The 21,965-nt window shown below is 41.9% G+C and overlaps 6 protein-coding genes across 13 annotated transcripts; all 6 read left to right on the forward strand.

Annotated features, from left to right (window-relative positions):
- Positions 1-74: 74 nt before the first annotated feature.
- On the forward strand, positions 75-5,111 carry rbm24b (RNA binding motif protein 24b). Of its 2 annotated transcripts, XM_055502878.1 has the most exons (5): positions 75-408; positions 728-851; positions 979-1,033; positions 1,704-1,726; positions 3,609-3,808. In XM_055502878.1, exons 1-5 carry the CDS (start codon positions 241-243, stop codon positions 3,659-3,661), a joined length of 423 nt encoding a protein of 140 aa, XP_055358853.1. In that variant the 5' UTR covers positions 75-240; the 3' UTR covers positions 3,662-3,808. The 2 variants fall into 2 exon arrangements, with proteins under 2 accessions (XP_055358853.1, XP_028984472.1); XM_029128639.3 differs by lacking the exon at positions 1,704-1,726 and having other exon boundaries at positions 79-408; positions 3,609-5,111.
- Positions 5,112-5,696: 585 nt separating this feature from the next.
- On the forward strand, positions 5,697-9,910 carry grinab (glutamate receptor, ionotropic, N-methyl D-aspartate-associated protein 1b (glutamate binding)). 4 transcript variants are annotated; one of them, XM_029129939.3, is made up of 8 exons: positions 5,697-5,854; positions 7,055-7,220; positions 7,263-7,460; positions 7,557-7,666; positions 7,851-8,051; positions 8,372-8,500; positions 8,605-8,748; positions 9,079-9,910. In XM_029129939.3, the coding sequence occupies exons 2-8, from the start codon at positions 7,115-7,117 to the stop codon at positions 9,229-9,231; spliced, it is 1,041 nt and encodes a 346-aa protein (XP_028985772.1). In that variant the 5' UTR covers positions 5,697-5,854; positions 7,055-7,114; the 3' UTR covers positions 9,232-9,910. The 4 variants fall into 4 exon arrangements, with proteins under 4 accessions (XP_028985772.1, XP_028985769.1, XP_028985771.1 ...); XM_029129936.3 differs by having other exon boundaries at positions 7,055-7,460; XM_029129938.3 differs by having other exon boundaries at positions 5,739-5,858; positions 7,055-7,460.
- A 109-nt stretch (positions 9,911-10,019) lies between these two features.
- Positions 10,020-11,518, forward strand: LOC114843413 (speriolin-like protein). The gene is made up of 4 exons (XM_029129941.3): positions 10,020-10,181; positions 10,626-10,838; positions 10,923-11,041; positions 11,138-11,518. The coding sequence occupies exons 1-4, from the start codon at positions 10,022-10,024 to the stop codon at positions 11,468-11,470; spliced, it is 825 nt and encodes a 274-aa protein (XP_028985774.1). The 5' UTR covers positions 10,020-10,021; the 3' UTR covers positions 11,471-11,518.
- A 412-nt stretch (positions 11,519-11,930) lies between these two features.
- On the forward strand, positions 11,931-15,637 carry smpd5 (sphingomyelin phosphodiesterase 5). 3 transcript variants are annotated; one of them, XM_029130034.3, is made up of 9 exons: positions 11,931-12,127; positions 12,927-13,483; positions 13,706-14,127; positions 14,230-14,305; positions 14,394-14,534; positions 14,632-14,721; positions 14,824-14,887; positions 14,979-15,138; positions 15,289-15,637. In XM_029130034.3, exons 2-9 carry the CDS (start codon positions 13,012-13,014, stop codon positions 15,394-15,396), a joined length of 1,533 nt encoding a protein of 510 aa, XP_028985867.1. In that variant the 5' UTR covers positions 11,931-12,127; positions 12,927-13,011; the 3' UTR covers positions 15,397-15,637. The 3 variants fall into 3 exon arrangements, with proteins under 3 accessions (XP_028985867.1, XP_028985866.1, XP_028985868.1); XM_029130035.3 differs by having other exon boundaries at positions 11,932-12,127; positions 13,748-14,127; XM_029130033.3 differs by having other exon boundaries at positions 12,927-14,127.
- A 966-nt stretch (positions 15,638-16,603) lies between these two features.
- malsu1 (mitochondrial assembly of ribosomal large subunit 1) lies at positions 16,604-18,194 on the forward strand. Its single transcript, XM_029130036.3, has 4 exons — positions 16,604-16,996; positions 17,353-17,528; positions 17,618-17,699; positions 17,798-18,194. Exons 1-4 carry the CDS (start codon positions 16,705-16,707, stop codon positions 17,950-17,952), a joined length of 705 nt encoding a protein of 234 aa, XP_028985869.1. The 5' UTR covers positions 16,604-16,704; the 3' UTR covers positions 17,953-18,194.
- Positions 18,195-20,390: 2,196 nt separating this feature from the next.
- On the forward strand, positions 20,391-21,942 carry LOC114842492 (peptide YY-like). 2 transcript variants are annotated; one of them, XM_029128049.3, is made up of 4 exons: positions 20,391-20,508; positions 20,583-20,765; positions 20,855-20,944; positions 21,246-21,942. In XM_029128049.3, the coding sequence occupies exons 2-4, from the start codon at positions 20,602-20,604 to the stop codon at positions 21,268-21,270; spliced, it is 279 nt and encodes a 92-aa protein (XP_028983882.1). In that variant the 5' UTR covers positions 20,391-20,508; positions 20,583-20,601; the 3' UTR covers positions 21,271-21,942. The 2 variants fall into 2 exon arrangements, with proteins under 2 accessions (XP_028983882.1, XP_028983883.1); XM_029128050.3 differs by having other exon boundaries at positions 20,455-20,508; positions 20,571-20,765.
- The last annotated feature ends 23 nt before the right edge of the window (positions 21,943-21,965 follow it).

A 21,965-nucleotide genomic window follows, 5' to 3' on the forward strand; every position in this document is an offset into this window, starting at 1 on the left:
GTCCTCGCCGCTGGCGCGGCGGCGGCGCGGCGGCGCGGCGCGGTGGTCTACATGTGGGTGGAGTTAAAGGTCCGTGTCACACGCTTGACAACTGGGAAATCTCCCGCAACAGAGTAACAGGTGTCCCTGTCCAGCTCCGTCCACAGTCGCCGTGTCGGGAGGCTGCACACGCGCCCCGGTCCCAGCAGATCCAACTTGAAAACCAACAGTTAGTCACTTTTACGCACGACTCCACGAACGATGCACTCGGCGCAGAAAGACACCACTTTCACTAAGATCTTCGTGGGAGGTCTCCCTTATCACACGACCGACTCCAGCCTCAGGAAATACTTCGAAGTGTTCGGGGAAATCGAGGAGGCGGTGGTCATCACCGATCGGCAAACGGGGAAATCCCGTGGTTATGGATTCGTAAGTAAGACGCTGGTTTTCTGGGTGGACGTGTGAGGGTTGCGCGCCCACGTGCCGTTTCTATTCTGCGACGAGCGGGTTAGAAATGGGCCAGTGGAGCTGCGACGGTGGCAGAAAATGGACACGGCGCGTTCGAGTTGATCAGAAGCCTCATTAAATGACGGAAGAGCAAGGATTCCGTGCCGCTGCTCACACACAAATGCTGAGTTGGAGCAGCAACAGCTGGTCCATAACTCGTGGCTGCAACCTGATCACTGTCACCCTGCTTCAAAGTAGGACATTTCCATGAGTAGAACCTAAATCGTGTGCTTTGCCGCAGGTGACCATGGCGGACCGGGCCTCTGCTGACCGGGCCTGTAAGGACCCCAACCCCATAATAGATGGCAGGAAAGCCAACGTGAACCTGGCCTACCTGGGGGCCAAGCCCAGGGTCATACAGCCAGGTGGGGACCGATTATGAGGAAGGATCAGATTGATGTTTGGAGGAAAACTACAGGCTCAGGCTGCTGTCACTTTATAAGAGCGCTGAGCTTCTACACAAATGTTTAATAGTTCTTACTCTCATTGCAGGCTTTGCTTTCGGCGTGCCTCAGATCCACCCAGCCTTCATCCAGAGGCCTTACGGGTAAGTGCAGCTACAGGAATAGAACACTATTTCACAATGTCTGAACAAATGAAATGATCTGTTGAGCTCCTCCATGTTTTCATCGTTGTAAACATTTCTTTATCGTTGCCTCCATCTATTTCATCCTGAATGAGGACCTGTGAGTGTTGACGTGTGCACCTCTGCTTGGCTCTGACTGTGAAGGAAGTGAACATTTGCCCATCGACTTCATGTTGTCTATCTCTCTCTGATCCGACAGGCTCGGTAACGGTTAAAATAGCAGATGAAGGGACATGATGATTTGAGGAATAGCTGAGTCTGCATTGGGCAGAGCACTAAAGTGTTACCTGTATACTCTGACATACACAGACAGACTGAAATGGTGACTAGATGCATGGAAGTCTTCATGTTTTTTTTTTAGTTTTCTATAGATAGATTGCTGTGTGCCTTGTTTTCAGTATGATGTGGTGTTCAGCTTAACTGTGTGTTAATTTTCTACTTGCAGTGGGGGAGGCGGGGGTGCAGAAGGTTTTTGTGCAGACTTTGTGGGTTTCTATAGGGAGTTGTAACTCTGCAACAGACTGTGGACTCTTCTCCCCCCTTTTTAATAGTTTGATTTGTGCTTTAGCCTGCGGTTTACTTTTCTGAGTTCTTAGTTAACATTTAGTTGACTGTGTTTTGTTGTCAAAAGGGGACTGGTGACCACCACGCACAGTGAGTTAATTTCCAAATCGATCCCCTGCAACAAAACCAACACTGGCCTGCATGCAGGAGTTGTTTTTTTTGGTTTATTTACCCATGATGCTGTGTATTTTTATTAACCCATTGCTTTTACTTGTAGCTTATACAGGTACTGAGAGATATATATATATATATATACTTTATATATGCACACATATCTCAAAACAAAAGCTTCCTCAGCTTTGAATTCTTCGCACCACTTTTTAAATATAAATGTGAAGAAGAAGGGATCTTTCTACCTTTTGTGTGGGAGCATTATTATTAATTAGCTTTGCAATTAGAAACAACTTCCACCTAAAAGACGGGCTCAAATGTTCACTGCGCCGTAGCTTGGAAACCAAGATCTTAGCTGGCCTCTTGGGCAGCAGCTGTCGGCTACAGTGATCTCCACAGCCTCTCAAATTCGCATGGAAAATAGGAGTCACTCGGCAGCGCTGTTAATAATGTATGGTACAGACGGAGCCGCTCGGTTGCGGACAACAGGTGGGCCGGGTCATGTGCCCGCGAGGCCTTCTGGGTCCGCGCCTGGGATTACCCGTGTGCGCTGCTGATTCACAGAGCGCCTTTATTTGGCTGCGTGACCGCAGTCGTCGTCCCGACTCTTTCAGGATGGCTTAAGTCAGCTGTTGATGTTAAAACGGGCCCCAAACAGAAGTAGCACCACCATGGCGGCGCCTGTGTTTGAGAATCATCTCGGTAACTGGATATATAAACAAACTTTGCAACACTCCTCGCGCTGGCTGTGCAGGTGTGGTGAACTGGGACGCCTCCAGTCCTACTCCAGCAGGCAGCCGTTAGAGTTGACGATGCCGTGCGTTACTGAAGGAGATCGGCCTGTCCTTTGGAGATGACAAGGGCGGCAAAAATAGCAGGCGTCCAGCCTCGCCTGTCAGTCAAGCCGGCGTGCGTAGGTTTGCGTGGGGGCTGTGTCTGCACGAGGGGGAGGGGGCACCTGTTTATGTGCAAATATAGCAGCTTCACATCTGCTGCTCAGTGCATTTACACGTTTAAAGCGCAGTCCAAATTTACCCAGATACCCCGGCTTTTATTACCGCTCCTGGTCTAAACACAGAACAGTGCTCATCAAGTTGAAGGGCGCTTCTTTGTGTGAATTTGAACTTTTTCAAAATAGTTCACTAGATTCCATTTTTAGGGAAATAGACAGCGGATCATGTGGAGAACCAAAGGCAGCCATTTAAATAGATGACACATGTTTAAGTCATTGAGCTTTGTCTGAGAACACGTAGCACGCAAACAGGAACCCAGGACAGAGTTGGTGGTGGTGGTGGTGGTGGTGGGGTGGTGGGGGGGCAATGTGTTCCTATCAACTTGAAGTCACATTGTGGACTTTTGCAGTTGCGTCTGATCCACCAGACTAGAGGACGACCCGGCTGCTCCGCGTCAAAGGCACAGGACTGTTTGTGCTCCAGGACATATTAACCTGTGTGGGCATGCCTGTACGTGTGCTGTTGGTGTTGCAGTACGTGGCACATTCACGTCCACTCCTGTTCCTGATGTGGTGTGGTGCGATACGCTCGCATTTTGTCCGAGTTTTCATTGAACCGTGGGGTGCAGAGCTGGGCTGTGTCTTCCCTTTTTAATGCCTTACCGTGTTCCAGACTCTGGTGCTTTTTTTTTAAATTAAAAGCCGCGCTTGTGTTCCTTTTTGTGAATTTGCTGCTTTCTTAACTTTCCATTCCTAGGTAGGAATTTTCTGATAATGAATGGATTTGCTGTGTTCTGAGGACTGGATTGACGTATTTGTGGCACCTGCTTTTTTCAGTTTTCCAGACTCTTGGCTTGGGTGTTGTAAAGATGTCTGACCTTTGACCCCGCGTGTCCCTGTGTCGTACAGGATCCCTGCTCACTACGTCTACCCCCAGGCCTTTGTCCAGCCCAGCGTCGTGATCCCTCATGTCCAACCGTCTGCGGCTACGGCAACAGCTGCCGCCGCCACTTCTCCGTACCTCGACTACACGGGGGCGGCGTACGCTCAGTACTCTGCAGCTGCTGCCACGGCCGCCGCTGCCGCCGCCGCCGCCTATGAGCAGTACCCGTACGCCGCCTCACCAGCGCCATCCAGCTACATGACCACAGCGGGGTACGGCTACGCCGTCCAGCAGCCGCTTGCGACGGCTGCCACCCCAGGAGCTGCCGCCGCCGCCGCCGCGTTCAGCCAGTACCAGCCGCAGCAGCTCCAGACAGACCGCATGCAGTGAAAGCAGGAAAACTAGAGGTGGGAAGGGCAAAGTTAGGAAGGGGAAGACTGTAGAAACTCAGTGATTGTCTCTTCCAGGTTTTATCTTAGCAGTCCTTCAAGCAAAAAACCTGAGGAAAGCAAAAAAAGGAATTACTGCACAGTGTATTCTGTTGAAAATCAGGATTTTGACACTTGAATCTATTTAAATATTTAATATTTATTCTGCAGTAAACTAGTTAAGATTAAACAAAGCACTCGCTGGACCTCATTGCTCCTGAAATGTGTAAATATATATTTCAGTGTAAGGAAAATCCCAAAGTAGATTTGTGTCTTATGATCAGATAACTTCCCCACTACTTTGGAAACAAACTGAAACGCTGTGTCTTGGTGCAGTTTTCAGTTTTTCATAGTTTTGGACCAGTATTTTGTTCAGTGAAGCTATGCAGACATTTATAGAGAATTCCAGACTTTGTTGGGATTCCTCTTTATTTTCTAACAACTGTTTGGAGTGAGATAGATTAGATACTCTCCGCTAGTTCCTTGAGGAAACTGTTTTGTTTTGGATGGTACGTAAGACACATTAGTGAAATAACAGCTGATGCTCACCTTTTCTTTCTGTCAAATGACACCAAGTAAGCTCAAAAAAGGGAAGACACACTGCTGAATGTTAACTAAAATGTTTCCTTATGTGCCTTTTAAATTATTCTATTTATGTACTATTTATATTTATTTTGGAGCCTTACAGTTACAAAACCTTTGTTCTTGCATTAGGATGAAGCCTACTGTAGAACGTATCTATTGGTGATGCTGCATTGCTCGTGCTCCAGAACAATGATGGATGTTGAAACTTGGCTTACCAAAGCACTACACTGTGTATAAAGAACAAAACATGAGTGGAAATGTAGCAGTAACATATTGATATGAATCAAATGCTTTTCCTGTAGATGTATTATTGTTTAGAATATATATTATTATTAATGTTGCTTTTTATACTTTAGGAGTTTGTTAAAGGTTATTAACTTTTTACATTTTTTTTACATTTGATGTCTTGACATTAAATGTTTTCTAATGTGAGGATGTCTGTTTACCTCGCATTTTTAATGCATGCCTCAAAAAAATGCACATTTTATTTGTGAAATAAAAAGGAATTTACCTTCACCTTTTCTTATTGTGTGTGTGTGTGTGTGTGTGTGTGTGTGTGTGTGTGTGTGCGCGTGTGCGTGTGCGTGTGCAGTCAAATATAATAGTTTCTACAGGACACCTGTAACACATAAAAGCCAGCGGGCAGGATATACACGAGAAACAGACATCCCACTAACTTTGACTTCAAACACCAACACTTTGGATTGTCCTCTGCAGATCTTTCTGGCCTTCTGTCCTCCGCTGATTTTCTAACTCACGTCTTCCAGCGGGCAAAATGATACAAACTTCTGTATTGGCGGATGTGGAAGCCTGACCTCATTTCGCGTGTATTTACTGTTTAAATTACTGCTGCTTTCCGAGAAAAAGATGTGAAACTTGCGAAAGAAGTTTAAGTCACATTCAATTCACATCGGACACATAAAGACGAACTTCACGAATAGACGCTTAATAATGAATTTAATGCAAATCAAGCAACATCGATGTCCTTTGCATAACTGATGTACTGTATTACTTGACTTGTGCGATCAAACGCCATTAAAGGATGAACTGAGCGCTTGTAATGGTTGAAACACGGAGGGTCAAAATCTCTCTTTCATCCCATTTTACCTGAACGCGACATTGCATTCCATCGCCTAGCGGGTGGGGATAGTGGTTTCCTGTGTGCGCGAGTGTTCAGGAAATATACAAAATCAATGTGGCAGTTACAATCTGCAGTAAACCACCACAGATAGTCGTAGTGGAAACCAGCTGGGTTGAAGGTCTGTGAGTAATGCTAGATATATATATTTAGCCTAGCTATGAATTCAGTAGCTTTGTCACAGACACGTTAGCTTGTGCTAAACGGTAACAGTAGCTACTTAGGATTTGATTGTTAAATTATGTTTACGCGACCGTATCTGGTAGACAGTTTTTTTTTCCTGGATGAAAGTGAAAGGTGTTATGTTAGTAAACGTGGTACATTAGTCGACCTCCTTGGTGGACATAAGCTACTATAGCGTTAAAGTAGATTAAGCACCATTAGACAATAAAAATGTTCAGTTCAACGTAGCGGACATTACTTTAATTTCACTTTCAGTTTTGTCAAATCAGCAAATCAGCCTGGATTTACCTAATCAAATCAGTCACTATAGTTTGACGGTAAATGCGGGGTTAACCTGATGTTTACGGTAACAGTCTTGCGCTCGTTGAGAAGAGCCGTGAGATTCACGCAGAAGTTATCAACTCATTTTACTGTATAGTTTTCGAGTAATCGTCTACTACATGTCATACAGGAAGCTAAATTGACAGAAACTGCCAAAGTATGACGATCAATAATACCAGTTCCTCTAAACAGTAGATCACAAGTCCTTCATATGACTACTTAGTACTTCATAGAGTACTATTACTATCACTTATTTGACTCTATACCTTAGAGTAATCCACTACTCAAGTGTTCTACACTCGACATAACTGAGCTTTGGTTTTGAATAAAACCTGTTCCTTCAATTAGAATATTCTTTCACTGTTAATACTCCCTGAATTCTGATATTTTATTATTTCATATTTTTTGTACTTTGCAATAGGCTGCCGTTCTGAAGTAATAGAATTGTTTGCACGCAACAGTGAGTCTCACGGCTCTGAATGATCTCAACACTGTTACCGTAAACATTGCATGAATCCCGCACTTAAACTATAATGACGGCTGACTGACTACGGAAATGCAAACAGGTTCACTTGAACGCTGTTACGCACGAATGTTTTTCTCTAGTATCACACCTAGAATGAGTCTCACTAAACCTTGGCTTAACGTTTACCGAGGTAGTTTTGCTACCGAGCCGGACAACGTGCACAAAAGCACATTTGGGAATCTACTCGGAAGTTAAAGTTGTCACGTGACCGCATTTCTTTTCCAGCCCGTCGTGCTGCGTTCTCAAGTTGTTTGTGTGTTTTCAATCTTTCTCTTGCGCTGGACTTCCCAGAACCATCCCAGTAAACCAGGCCTCCAGCCAGTGTCCGCTTGGATTTAGCCGTGAGTAGAAATGGACACCGACAGGACCGCCGTACAGTGGGGACCTTCCCCCGCTCAGCCTCCAGCGTATTCGGCCCACGTTGACACCGCAGTCCCACCGACTGCACCTGTGGGTTCTCCGTACCCACCAGCGGGACCTCCGTACCCACCAGCGGGACCTCCGTACCCACCAGCGGGACCTCCGTACCCACCAGCGGGACCTCCGTACCCACAAGCGGCCCCTCCGTACTCACAAGCGGCTCCTCCGTACCCGCCCGCGGGTCCTGCTCCTGGTGCGTTTGGAGCGAACGTTCACCCTCAAGGAGGTTCAGGATATGGAACTAACACTTCTTCACCATATAATCCACCAGCACCAGGTTGTAACAGCAACCCATTATTCTAGCACCATTATGTAAAATAACATTTGTGTCATGTTATAATCAGTTTTATGTTACTCGTTGGTGCCACTTCAGGTGTTGTTTACTATAACCCAGAGGATCCACCACCACCACCCTTTGAAGAGAATGAATTGTTTGACTTTGGATTAGAAAATAAGATGATAAGAAGAGCCTTTATTCGAAAGGTAATGACATGGCTGTAACAGTCAGGTGTAAGTAGTCCTCATATTTGGATTTTTAATTTAGTCAATACATTCAAAGGAATTTTTAAACAGCAGCAACACATTATTTTATTCATTAACATAATAACTGAAAACTTATGGTAACAAATTATCTTTCTGTTGTCTAATGTTCCAATCTTCCTTCCAGGTCTTCCTGGTGTTAACCGTGCAACTAATGGTGACGTTCGCCTTTGTGGCTGTTTTCACCTTTGCGGAACCAGTCAAGGGGTTTGTCAGGGTGAACTTTTGGACATACATAGTGTCCTACATTGTTTTCTTTGTTTCACTTTGTGTGATCAGCTGCTGTGGAAACGTTCGTCGAAAACAACCTTGGAACTTCGTGGCACTGGTAAGTCAGTTCAGATTTTCATAATAGGAAACAGCGGCGCGTAACTGCAGTTGGGGAGGTTTTGTGCAATCTATCAAGGGCGACCGTAGAACTGTCAATGTCAAGGACTTCTTTTTATCAAAGGTTATCAAACGACACAAAACTCCTTTCTTCTTTTGAAGTTGACAGTCTGTGGAGGAATAGACTTCATGGGTTTCTTTTTTCTTATGTGACAGATATTAAATTTAAATGGATATTTACAAGTCCTCGATCACATCATGCAAGCCAGTACTATTTAAACAAGCACAACTCTGCTGACATTCTTTTCCCCACACTTTCAGGCCGTCCTGACTCTCAGCCTTTCCTACATGGTGGGAATGATTGCCAGTTACCATGAGACTGACTCTGTGATCATGGCAGTAGGCATCACAGCAGTTGTGTGCTTCACAGTGGTGCTCTTCTCTCTGCAGGTTTGTCTATGTCTTTGTATATCCTGAGCATTATCACACTCTGATGTTGAGATAACCTTACCACAACTTGTTTTTTACTTACTGCAACTTTTTTTATCCCACAGACCAAATACGACTTCACTTCCTGTCATGGCGTCCTTTTTGTCTGTTTGATAGTCCTGTTTGTCTTTGGTCTCCTCTGCATCATAATCCAAAACCACATTTTGCACATTGTGTATGCTGGACTGGGAGCTCTAATCTTCACCTGTGTAAGTCCACAGACACTTTGTTTTACTGTAGATGATGACGCTTCAGTGAGATTTGCTCTTAGGGCCTGCAACTCATTTTGCTGATTTTGCACCAATTGACCTTTTCTTAGTACTTTATTATATACATTAGATAAACATTAGGGATAATAATGCTCTCATAATTTGTTTGTTGAAATACACTGAAGGTTTTTATCAATTATCATTTCTTTAGGCTGAGAACTACACGCAATACAAAGTTATAATTAATATATTTAGCTAGAGACATTTTTTAGTTTGATTTAAGTAAAAGGAAAAATAATTCTTTACTTATTGTGAATTTCTTTCTTTCAGTTCTTGGCAGTCGACACCCAGCGGCTGCTTGGCAATAAGGAACTGGCCCTGAGTCCAGAGGAATACATTTTTGGCGCCCTTAACCTGTACTTGGATATCATCAACATTTTCCTCTATATTCTTTCCATCCTTGGTAGTTCAAGGAGTGGCTGAACAGGAGCAACAACACACAAAAATGTAGTAGTAGTAGTAGTAGTAGTAGTAGTAGTAGTAAAGGAGGATTGTAGAACTCATTTGCTTTACATTCTGTAAATATTTTTTTCCATAATAACAAAGACATAACATTTTAAGGTTTACTATGATTTTACCACAGCTTTCAACTGTATTTCAGTTTTTGCCAGCAGATAAAGGTTGCAGTTGTTGATGTAGAAGTGATTTCACTCTCTCACTAATTGATTATCTGCGTGGACTAGTAGGTAGCAACCCTGTGATACATTAAAAAAGGACCATTATGCAAACTTTTATAGATTGTTAAGAATAAAGTTCTTATGCTTGATCTGAAAGAGGGAAGATAAAATGAAGCTGATGAAATGGGGTGGATTTAGGAATGTCATGATTCTAGTGTCAGCTAAAAGTACTGTATGAGCAAAGGAATATGTGAAACTAATTGATTAGTGAACATTTTTACTTTTTTTTACACTGGTGCATCGTTAATGATTAATTAGAATCAGTTATTCAGCTTGAATGTCAGTGCATCTTTATCAAATGTCTCCATGACAACTGATTTCTTTTGTTTGGTTTGAAAACTACAAAGTTCCCTTTTGATTTTGAATAACTGCTGTTTCCATGGTTAAGAAACAACTGTTACTAATTAAATATGCATTATTTCTAAGCTCGAGTTCTTGTCTTGTTTGTGTGAAACCAAAGAGCCAGAGATTAGGCACAAAAACGTTCTGTCATTATTCAGAATTTTGTTGTGCTCAGCTGTAAAACTGAGAGACTCATGATGGAACGGGAAGAGACTATCGCTGCCTTGCTGGCAGAAAATGGAAGACTTGGGAAGGAAAATGATCAGCTGAAGTGGACGTTAAGTTTAGTCAAAGAGAACGAAGACTTAAGAGGCAGGATGACCTTGAACCTCGACGCTCAGGAGGAGTTAACAGGTACTTGAGTTTCTGCCACTAGATGGCACCCAACGTGCAGTTTAGGCTTAGTCACCCACTAAAGTGCAAAAGTTGATGTAACGTTGAAAGTTACAAGTCACTGCGTTTTGTAAGTATGACTAGATATGTTTATATGTTTCCCAATAGTTGTTTGTTTACATGTTTTATGTTGACAGTATTTCCCAATTGAGTTATTTATTTGCAACGTGTCCATAAACATGGTTTTAATATTTATTGAACTGGTAGTGTAGCTTCAATAGGATTTTTTTTTCCTTATAAAATGTAATTAGACGACTGCTGCCTCTAATTGTAACTTTAGAAATTTTATGTACTATGTTATCTATAATAATTAAAATTAAAAATCAGCAGATTTATATATATTCATATGTTTATAACATTACTTAGACGTTAATAATAGTATCTGTCTGACTTCTGTCTTATCAGTTGGCGCACTGTCAGCACCCAAATCATCTGGCTCATTGCAAACGTTTGATGAAAGACATTTCAGAAAGCACTTGGACCAGACCAAACTCAAGCAAGAACACCGGACCTCGTCTCCTGTCACCTTCAAGTCCTTCATCCAAAGCTCAATGCACACAAATGCAGAGGAGAAAGCGGAGGCTCCAGGCCAATCGGATCCTCCTACCGAGGCCAAAGGTGAGCAATGCCCAACAGTCAGAATATTAACTGGTGTAATGTTTAATAATACTTAAGGTTATGTTTGTTTTATTGCCATTCCAGATAGACTACTGGGAGAGATTACCTACCAGCTGGATAGGAGGATTCTGTCCCACATCTTCCAAGGCAATCACAGATTTTACGGTTTCACGCTGCCTAACATATCTGAGAAAATAGTGGAGGTTAGAAAGCGGTCAAGAATATCCGAGTCACTTAACACAGTTTAGTCCCCTATTCCAGTTCAGATAAAGCTTTGAGCCTGTCTACCTTTTTTGCAGGTTAGCACACACCCACTGACAGGGAAGGTAGATGAGGACTATCAGCTCCTTCTCACTCACAGGCACGCTGACCTCATGCTGCAGTTGAGCCAGCTCGGCTATAAGCCTGCACTTCACCCAACTTTCATTGAATTTATTGTCAACACCTATGGGATCCTAAAGGAGAAGCCAGACACGCACAGCCATCAGGCAAAGGACTACAACAATCCTGAGTTCCTGAGGAACCTGATAGTGATCACAGCACCAGAAAAACTTCAGACGGACCTGCTGCTCCTGCTAAACTGCCTCTGCTACATGGCGGAGAAGGACAGAAAGCCCCTGATTCTGTGGTAGACACCTCACTACCATCCACTTAATGCTAATAAACAAGCAACAAGATGATTTCTGTGTCGTTATTAATTTTTTCACATTTTATAGAGAAATCCAGAAGTAAATGTGGCAAAAATGAATCATGTAATAGTGCAAAAAATAGAGCAAAAAAATTAGGAGTAACATGCTTAATTTTTCATTATTCTGCTGTTTGTTAATTCTAAATCCTACATCCTACATGTTACAACAAATGAAAATTTTTTTGCCAAAACAAAAATACACTTACACTTGTTTGGAACCTGTGCATTGCGTGCTGCAGGTTACCTCTTCAATGAATGAATGAAAGAATGAATGACTGAATAAAACAAACATTTCCTTTGTGTTTTTCTCCAGAGTTTAGAGCTCTCCTGCTCACAATGACGCTCCTGTGTCCGCAGGTAGGTCACATGGCACACCCACCCGACACCATGACAACGCCAATGGGGCGGGGCTTAGTAACACTAGTCCGCTTATGATGAAGTGAACTAACCTACTTTACTCAGCTGTTAATTTGTTTCTTTTGTCTGACTAAAACGGGGGTTTTGTTTTGAGGCGTGGTTATGTTATCACAATAGGCAGGTATGAAGTTGATACGTTATTAGGCTGCTCAGCGTGTGGGTTCATCAGCAGGACTGTGCTAAGGTAAGACTGCCGCGTTAGCTGAGCTTCAAGCTAGCTGCAGTCACAGCAGGACAGGTGGCAGCTTGAAATTGTGGGAACGCACGGACAATCTGTGCGGGGGGGTAAGGATACAGCGGTGGCATGCGGTCGTCCAGTAAAGTGGTCGGCGAATGATCTGTTCAATGGTTTTTAACAGTTAGCTTAGCATTCCCGTGGAAGTCTCTGACTGCACCTACTGTACCTGTATGAGTCATGTGGACGGACACAGGGAGATAGAAACAGAAAGTTCGCAGATCCTGGATACACGATCATTAGACTCTTTGAGTGTATGGATGTATGAGGATTAATTAAAGGCATAGTTTGGCTAAACTCTTGAAATCAAATCCACAGTAAATGCTGTTCACATCAAAGTGCTCCTCCACATCAGCATTGTGACTGTACTTTATCGGAGATGTTCATTTTCAAGAAAACGTGGCAATAAAAGATTAGAAGATTTCACGCGTTTGACACTCCCAGTGACTTCACCGTGTGTTAATCTACAAGTGGGTGTGGCATTGCAGTAGGCTTTTCATTTTTTATTTTGCCTGTAGTCAAGTTTAAAACTAGTCATTCTGCTCTGCATAAACGTGCAGTAAACCAGTCTGAAGCTTTTCCTAACACATCTAACTGCTTTACATTCATGTCAGGACTATAGTTATAGCTTTATGTAACTGAATGAACAGACATGAAGACATGAAAACCAGTTATTCCTGGGAGCGGATAGTGTAAATATTTGTACGTTTGCACATTTCGCAACATTTTTGTTTTTCTTTTATTTTAGTGTCCAGTGAAGCACATGAAGAAGAGAGAACAAAGAAGTCCCAATGCTATTCTTTCCCTTTGTGGCTTAGAAAGGGTACAGAGGCATGGCCCTGCAGGCATCTCCTTTTCCTAATGGCTTTGTTACGGGCATCCATGCTGTGGGATGGGCATTCATCCTGCCTTGTTTCTGGTCTCTTGATCGGCTTCTTGCTGTGTGCAAGTCCACCACGTGGGAGCGAGCCCAGCGTGTGGAGCAGGAGTGCTACCTCCACCCTCTGAAGGTCTTCTTTGGCTCCATTCTCTTCTTCATTCTTTTCCTGGTTACAGCACCCTTGGCTTTACTTGGCTTATTGCTCTGGGCTCCTGTTCAGGCCTGCCGCAGACCATTTTATTACCACAGAGTGACTCCATTCTCACCAGAGAAAGAGACGCATAAGGGCTTTGAACTTGCAGGAAAGGCATCGTTTGGCTTTGCTGCAGCTAACTTGTGCCTATTACCAGACGGTGTGGCTCGCTTTAATAACCTGGGACACACCCAGCGGAGGGCGTCTGCCATCGGTCGGCGCATTGTACAAGGTCTGTGCCGCCCCCACATCCGCATCTTTGTTGACTCTCCTAGCAGCATTGGTACTCTCAGTCCATCCAACAGCATACTCAACACAGTTAACTCCTCTACATATGGGGCTACAGATAGACCAACCCAACCCCCCCTGAGTCATAGTTCAGACTCCGGTGAAGGACCTGTTTCAGTCCCAGTGGCTAATAGTCATGTGGTTTGTTTGCCCTGTGATGATGTAGAAGAAGTGAGGACTGATTCGCCTTCTGCTGTGACCGCTTCAGATCAGAACTCCAGCCAGCATGGCCAAGCAGGTCAACAGAGTGCCCCCCGGGCTTTACATGGACTTCGGCATCAGGATGATGTACCCTGGGAGGTGTCTTCATTGTTTCCAGCCAATGTGGACATACTGTGTTTAGAGGAGGTATTCGATAAGCGGGCTGCAAAGAAACTCACAGAAGCACTAAGACCAGTGTTTGGACACATATTATACGACATTGGTGTGTATGCCTGCTATCCACCATGCAGATGTTCCTCCTTCAAGTTCTTCAACAGTGGCCTGTTTGTAGCCAGCCGATTCCCAATACTTGAGGCCCAGTACCACTGCTTTCCCAACAGCAGTGGAGAAGATGCTCTGGCTGCCAAGGGCCTGCTTTCTGCTAAGGTAACCTAACATGTGTGATACAATACTGTCTAGAATTCATACAATTATGGCAGGTTTTTCTTAACTGTAATGATGTATGATGTTTTTTTGTAATATTTTCAGGTGCTAATTGGGCGCAATCAGAAGCAAAAGAAAGTGGTTGGTTATTTTAACAGCACACATCTTCATGCACCAGAGGGTAAGTCCCATTTTTATGAATTGGTCTGATCAGATTAACAGATAAAATGTAGCAGGTAATAAACTAACAGTTTTTTTGCCTTTGCTAGGGGATGGGGAGATTCGCTGTGAGCAATTAAGTATGATAATCAAGTGGATTAGTGATTTTCAAGCTGCCAACAAAGAGCCAGATGAGGAAGTTATTTTTGATGTGCTTTGTGGTGATTTCAACTTTGATAACTGTTCACCTGGTAAGCTTTTACTTCCAGGCTGTTTTCTAGAAGCTTAATCACAACAGATTTGATATTTATAGATGTTATTTATAAATGTTTATTTCTCTGCATCTAGATGACACACTGGAACAGAATCACAGTCTGTTTGAGTGTTACACAGATCCCTGCAGAGCAGGACCTGGAAAAGAAAAGCCTTGGGCCATTGGTTTGTACCATTTCAGTGTACTGTATTACAGTAAACGCTGCATATTTATACAAAATGGCAAGTTTTCAGAAATCCTAAAGTATTGCAATGGTTTGCTTAAAGGCACTCTATTGGAGCAGCCCACCTTGTACGAAGATGATATTAATACCCCAGAGAAACTTCAACGGTACACACTTTTGCACTGTCTACAGCACAGTAATACAAACAGAGCTTACCACAGACCATTCATTCAGGTGTTTTCTTCTGTGTCTCTGTAGAACCTTGGAAAGTGAGGAGCTGAGAAAACAGTATGTTTCCCCTCCTGTTCCTGCAAAGGGCTGTCCATTGGTTTATCCTGAGAACAGCCAGCCGTGGATTGGAAGACGAATCGACTACATTCTGTATCGAGAAAACTCTATTTCAAAGCACTGCCGAACAGTACGTGTCACTTTACTGTTACTTTTTCCATGGATCCATCTCCTTTCTTCTGTACAGCTTTTGTCTTTCGATTACAGAGCATTATGAAATTTAGCATGAGAAAGAAAAAAAGAATTATGAAAATTATAGATTGTCCTTATCTTGTTGCAGGAAATTGAGGAGGTGACTTTTATAACACACTTGGCTGGCCTAACGGACCATATTCCTGTGGGTTTGAGACTGAATATAATTATGGATTCTGATGGTGATCATGAATGAAGACGTCAAAATACAAGAACAAAATGTCCTAAAATGCCCTTGTTTGTACAGTTGAATTTGTGATTTCAACAGCAGTCTGGTTATAGGTTATATTTTTTTATGGAATTATTATTGTTTTATGACAATTGTATTTTTGTGTACAATTTTATACTTTATAACAGTAATTTTGTTAAACAGTATATTTTAGGACTTTTCATTCTTAAAATATTCCTACAAAAATAAATGCAAAGCATTTACGTCATGTATCTTGCAATCATTCAGGGTTATGAATTAGACAACTAGACAAGGCCCATCTGAAACTATGACACTGCAGAAGCATTTATCACATTAAACGTAGCTATGATGACAAGTCACAATCTCATTAGAGCAAAAGTATCAAAATTATTGCTACCAGTGCAGAATGCTCAAGCATGTAGTAAATTAAACTTACAAAATCACTTTATGCAACCAGAGGAAGAGTTTTTTAAATAAATGGCTTAAAAGTTAAAATGTATTAAGAAAATAACATATTATTGTTCTATAGGTCAAGATGTGTGTTAGTTCAGCACATAGAACACCATCTCAGATGAGTGTGACCGTTTTTTAAAGTAAAAGGTTTATTTGTGCTCACCTAAAACCTAAGTTTTCTGTCTGTCCTTGTCCAAAAGGCAACTCGAAACAGCAGGAATTTCTGGTACAACCTCACCCACTGCTAAAGTACACAGGTAGAGGAAAACAAATTGAAAGGTCAAAAATTCAGCAACAATTGCAGTGGAACAATTTGTTCGACCGACGTGTCTAGACTTTTAACTTTGTTTCAGGGTCTAAACCATGAAGAGTGAACAAAGTTCCATAAGAGTACCATAAGTGAAGATGCTACAGAAATAATTGAGCGTTGTTCAGTGTGTCTAGGACACTGGAGCATTTACCACCCATTCAACTTAATATAGATTATATATAGGAATAGATCTGAAAATATGTTAATTATAATTAAAAAAAATAAAAATTTAATAAAATGTGTTAATTAAATCGCATTCTAAAAATGTTTCTGGAGGGTTTAAAGCACTATCATAAGGTTAAGTCAAAGTCTTATCCCAGCATTTTTATACTCCCTCCTAGTGAAATGGAAACTGCTTTACAAAATCGCCAGCCTGAGTTTCTCGAGCAATATTCTTCATGGCCGGTAGGGTGTAGCCTTGAGCTGAATTTCAAGATCCAACGAAGAAGACGTGAACCAATCACAAGCCAAGGACAAGATCCCTTCTTGTTTTTAGCTTAGCACTCGTGGATGGTTTACAGACTGTGAAAACTGTATCTGTAGTGGAAACCATGAGTTTTCTTAATCGCTGTAAGAAACTGGTTCCATCAGTTTATAAATATGGGCTTTTACTGGAGCAAACGGTGGTTTTTCTTTCGGTCCCCAAAGCTCGCTGTCACAACCTGTATTTGTCTCGACAGCAACCAGCAAATTTCGCCTCATGTCACAGTTTAAATAGTGGTGCGACCTGTCAAAAAGAAACAAAGAGAAGTTACTCAGAGGTGTATAATGAAAATAATCATTCACAGAAATGCGCAGAGGAATTACACGAGCTGGACAGTGACAACAGAGACTCCTTTAAAAGTAGGTATTTAATTTTTTGAAAGTGTCGAGGAATTAAACAACGTTGAGTGGTAGATAGTGTTGTCTACATACTTGTATGTATGTACATGTACATATGTGTTTACTTTTACATTATGGTGTATTGATTTATAATTGAACAGTAATTAACTGACAGGTTTTGCTTATTAGCCAACTGAATAATTGTTCAGGATATCTATTCTGATCCTGATATCCCCATGGATAGTTTGCGGTTTACCTCTCCACATACAGTTGTAAAGGGAATTTAGAGTTGATCTAAGTTGCTGATTTCAGAAAAATTACCTGACTGCTGTGTTGTACCTCCTATGTTGTCAGACTAAATGTATATTTTGTTCCAGGACCCTCAGAAACTTTCAGTCTAGATGTGTTGGTCTCTCTACTGCGTCAGGAAAATGCAGTGGACATCTGTGTGATTAAAGTATCTGAAGAGATCCAATACGCACAATACTTCATTGTCGTCAGTGGCGTGTCACCTAGACATCTCCGCGCAATGGCTCTGTATGCCATCAAAGTGGTGAATATTGCTTTTTCTTTGGGGAATAATACAAATGTGTAACATGTGTTTTTTTTTGTAAATGTACATTTATTATTATTTTCTTTCAGTACAAATTTCTGAAGAAAGATGGGGATCCTAATGTCAAATTAGAAGGAAAGGATACAGAAGACTGGATGTGTATTGATTTTGGTACTAAAAAACAGAGACCCACTCTCCAATTGAGACAGTGTTTATGTAAATACATTGTGGGTGGTGTTCATCTCGCTCCTTTCGCTCCATGTTTTCAGGGAATGTTGTTGTCCACTTCATGCTGCCTGAGACCAGAGAAGTCTATGAACTGGAGAAACTCTGGACTCTCCGCAGCTATGATGAGCAGCTGAAAAGCATTCCTGCTGAGACACTACCAGAAGACTTCATTTATGATGGTGAAGTCGCAAAGTGATGACCCAAAACAAATTGCCCCTTTTCAGACTTGTTTCTTCCTAACACTGGATTGTTTTCTAAAGTAGAAATAAATGTTTTTATGACGTGATCGCTATAATGAAGTAATTTCTGCTGTCTTATATTCATTGATTGTTGATTGTTGGAAGGAGTGTTATAAATCAGCTGAAGAGTTATATTATTATAACATATTGCGATGGCTAAAATCAAGTTACATATATTAAAATATATTTCTGAATGTTCCTTCATATTGTTTGTTGTGAAATCTGAGAAATATGAGGTAAAGAAATGTAACAAGAAAGATTTCAAAAGTGTGCACAGACACATTGCTTCAGTGTCTTTGTCACCTTCCACCTCTGGGTCCAGAAAAAAATCAATTATATGTTGTTACCAAAACAAGCCACTCCAGTAGATGATTCCTAAGAAATCTCACAAAAAGACTGTTTCTTCCAGTAGAAGCACTGAAAGATAGGTCAGTGGAGTGTTAGGAAACAGTACAAGTAGGTCAGTCAGCTTTTGTTCACCTCAAAGAGCTGCTACAGTCTGCAGCTGTGGAGCCTTTGGCAATAACCAGCATTTAGTATAAAAGCAGTACCATTATTTAACGGATGAGTTGACTTATATAAACAAACTTTGTAAAATTTAAAGATAAAACATTTTACATTTTTACTGAGGGCGTATCAAACGCAGGACAGCAGGGGAAAAATCCTTTTAGTTCAGAACTTGCTTAAAGAGTGACCATTCTGTTTCATTGACTTTCTAGTGATTCAGGCTGAATCGGAACATTACCTAAATGTAAAAATGTAATGAGGCAGGAGATGCCCATCGATTTCTACACAGGTACATATCTATGGGAGATGCCAGCACAGAGCCTCTTGGTCTGGTTGTGGTTGTTAAATGGTCTGAGGAGGAAGAACAAGACGACTCATGCTAATGTTCAAATGAAAAAATGGACAAAAACCGAAGTACATCTCCACTAAAATGCAACCGTGGGTACAGCCTACATAATGATTCATTTATCATCAAGGTGTGAGAAAGTACAAGAAGCACAGATGACTACAACCAAACAACAAAGTATTTAATTAAAACCAGTTTCTACCAGGTGAATTTGGCCAAATGGATTCAAGACAAAAACAAGAAGAGATGAGTTCTCTGCTTGTGCTGCTAATGTTCTCATTAACTGCACAGCTGTTTTAAGAATTGTTGTGTAGCCATTAATGGCCATGGTGATATTACTGTCTCTGTTGGAGGAAACTGTGAAGTGAATGCTCATGGGGTTAGCGTCAGGAAACAGCAGCAGCAGAGAACATAGGGTGGTGAAGTGGTTTAAAGGGCCTGTTATTTTATTCGCAAGCAATTCCATCACCAGCGGTTCATTACTTGCTGGTATGGAGTAAATCATTTATGTCCAACAACACCCAGTGGAGAGTTAGAGCTTAACGTTTTTACATAAAAACACCTGCATTCTGTTACAGCTTTATAAAACAAATAGAAGGTGCAAATACTGAGGTTCTCGCGTGAACTTTTTGTTTTGAAACCTTCATTCCTATGATAAATGCCATTTATCAGAATCTGTGTATTTAAATAACTGTCAGTCTGACATCTGGCTTCACTGTGGGACATGAGGCTGACATCCGACTGTCAAAGGAAACAACAGCAGCAACGCACTGTCAAATGTCACCGTGCTCTTCAGAGAAAATAGTGGTCACAGAAGTTCTATCGTTTAGAGGCTGAAAGCTTTCTGTGCCCTCTATCAGCTGGAAGTGAACGTGTATAGATTTGAGCAATTTACTGCCCTTTGGGCGTAATTTGCAGCAATGCCGGCTAGTTTGACCAAAACGGTTTAAGTCCTGTCATAAGACAACGCTGTGTATCAGCCAGGGTGCAACAGTTTTGCCTCCAGGTTGATGGAATAGCTGAGAAGGGACTAAAATTAATTTGAACAACATTTACTGAGACGTATGATGATTTTCTGCTCTTTGTCTAGATAATATATTTGCTTTGAGTAATAAATGTTTCTGTCTGTGATTCTTCATAAACTGAAACAACTGGGACACGCTCTCATAATTCAGCTTGACGTGAACGCAATAGATCATCATCAGCCATTTGTTACAAACCATCAAAACAAATCTCATAGTGAGTCACAAGTCGACTGCCTGAAAGCAGCATTAGACCCAACATGACAAACTGATATTGTGTTATCTTTGAGCTAATGTAATTCAGTATTAATAAAATCCTCACACTGTGACTCTATAAACGTTTGAGGGTTATAAACTAAATAACATCACTGTAAAACATCCAGCTGTGTGACACCGGACGTTTCGCTTTCTTCACACAAATGTAACCATGTATCTCCTGTTTGCGTTCGTGCCTTGTCATTCACACAGCACTGAACTAATGGAGCGGTACAAATGTTTCAGGAGTGCCCTAAAGTGAATGGAATGACCCTCCCTCCCCACCCAGACACATGCTATAAAACGTGGGAATTGTTTGAAATCTGACAGAGGTGCCTTCAACACAGACTCAACAAGTGACGACTGCACTGCGACAAGTCAACGTAAGTCAGTGTCCTGTTTCTAGCTTCTTACCGGAAAGTTTGGCGGTGTGACATTATTATAGTGCGTTTTCCAGGATTCCCTCCAGCGCTGTGATGTCGCTGGGTCTTCTGGCTCTCTGCCTGCTGGCTTGCATCCACTCTGGTATAAATGCGTATCCAGCCAAGCCTGCCAGTCCCCAGGAAGGTGCACCGCCCGAGGAGCTCGCCAAATACTACTCTGCACTAAGACACTACATCAACCTCATCACAAGACAGAGGTGAGTTCTGGAGTCTGGATTCGGTGAGTTGCAACGTGCATTGGTGTGAAAGCATTAATGTGGCGCTCGGCTGCTTGTGTCGTGTGCAGGTATGGGAAACGAGACAATCCAGATACGCTATTTTCAGACGTGCTGCTGAGGGAAAGCACAGAGAGTTTTCCAGAATCTAAATATATCAGGTAACTTTTGACTTGAAGCTTGACATCGAAATCTAATGGATTAGTTTGTTTTTGCAGGAATTAATGTTTTCTGATGGAACATACAGTGTAGTATATTAACTGAACACGAGGACGACACATAGAATCAATTAGAACTCAATTCAACCATCAAATCTATTATTGTGATACTCATAATGCTTCAATGTCTCATTTAATTTTTTTCTCTATTTATTGCTCTTTTTCACCGACTTTTTCTTGTATTGAATAGAAGAAGACGATATCTAAGTTCTCTCACTGAACGCTTCCTTTTGCTGCGTTACAGATATGATGATCTGCCGCTGTGGTGATGCTGTTGGAACTGGTACAGATCAGATACCACATCGCTGCTGATGCGTCTGCCTCTGACCGAAGCTTTGAACTTGTGTTACGTGAAATAAACATTGTGTAATGCAACAACTTTGCTGCGTGACATTGCTCCGTTCAAAATATTACTTAGGTCAAAGTGCAATGATTTGTTTCATAATACAATATATCATATTTAATTGTAATTATTGGTGTATTATTTGTATATAACTTAAGTGAGATTCCAGATCGACTTGACAGTTATGCACCGGACACATCTCACTGTGGCTTCTCAGGCCCCACAGTGTTTAAGTACCACTACAGAACCTAGCTCACTGTAAATACAGTGGCTTCTGTGATGGAGTAACGCTGCCCTCTACTGGTGAATCGAGGTCATTTAAATGTCTAGCTAACGTTAAGTGTGGTCAGGCAAAAATGAAAATGAATGAATGAATTATTCGGACGAACCAGGTTGAGTGGAGTTTAGATGTTCAGCGCTTAATGCTGATGGATGTGTCCAGATGTGATTTACACTAGTAAATGTAAAGATCATCAACAGAAGATCCGCGGCGCCGTCTAAATCTATCACATAGTTTATACTCTGAGCAAACTGCCTGTGTCCATGTGATGAGAAGCACTAAAAACAGTACAACCAACAAGTAAATCGATTCAAAGCACTGCGAGAATGTCTCATTTGTCT

Source organism: Betta splendens, chromosome 16, assembly GCF_900634795.4.
Source record: "Betta splendens chromosome 16, fBetSpl5.4, whole genome shotgun sequence".
NCBI classification, from domain to species: Eukaryota; Metazoa; Chordata; class Actinopteri; order Anabantiformes; family Osphronemidae; genus Betta; species Betta splendens.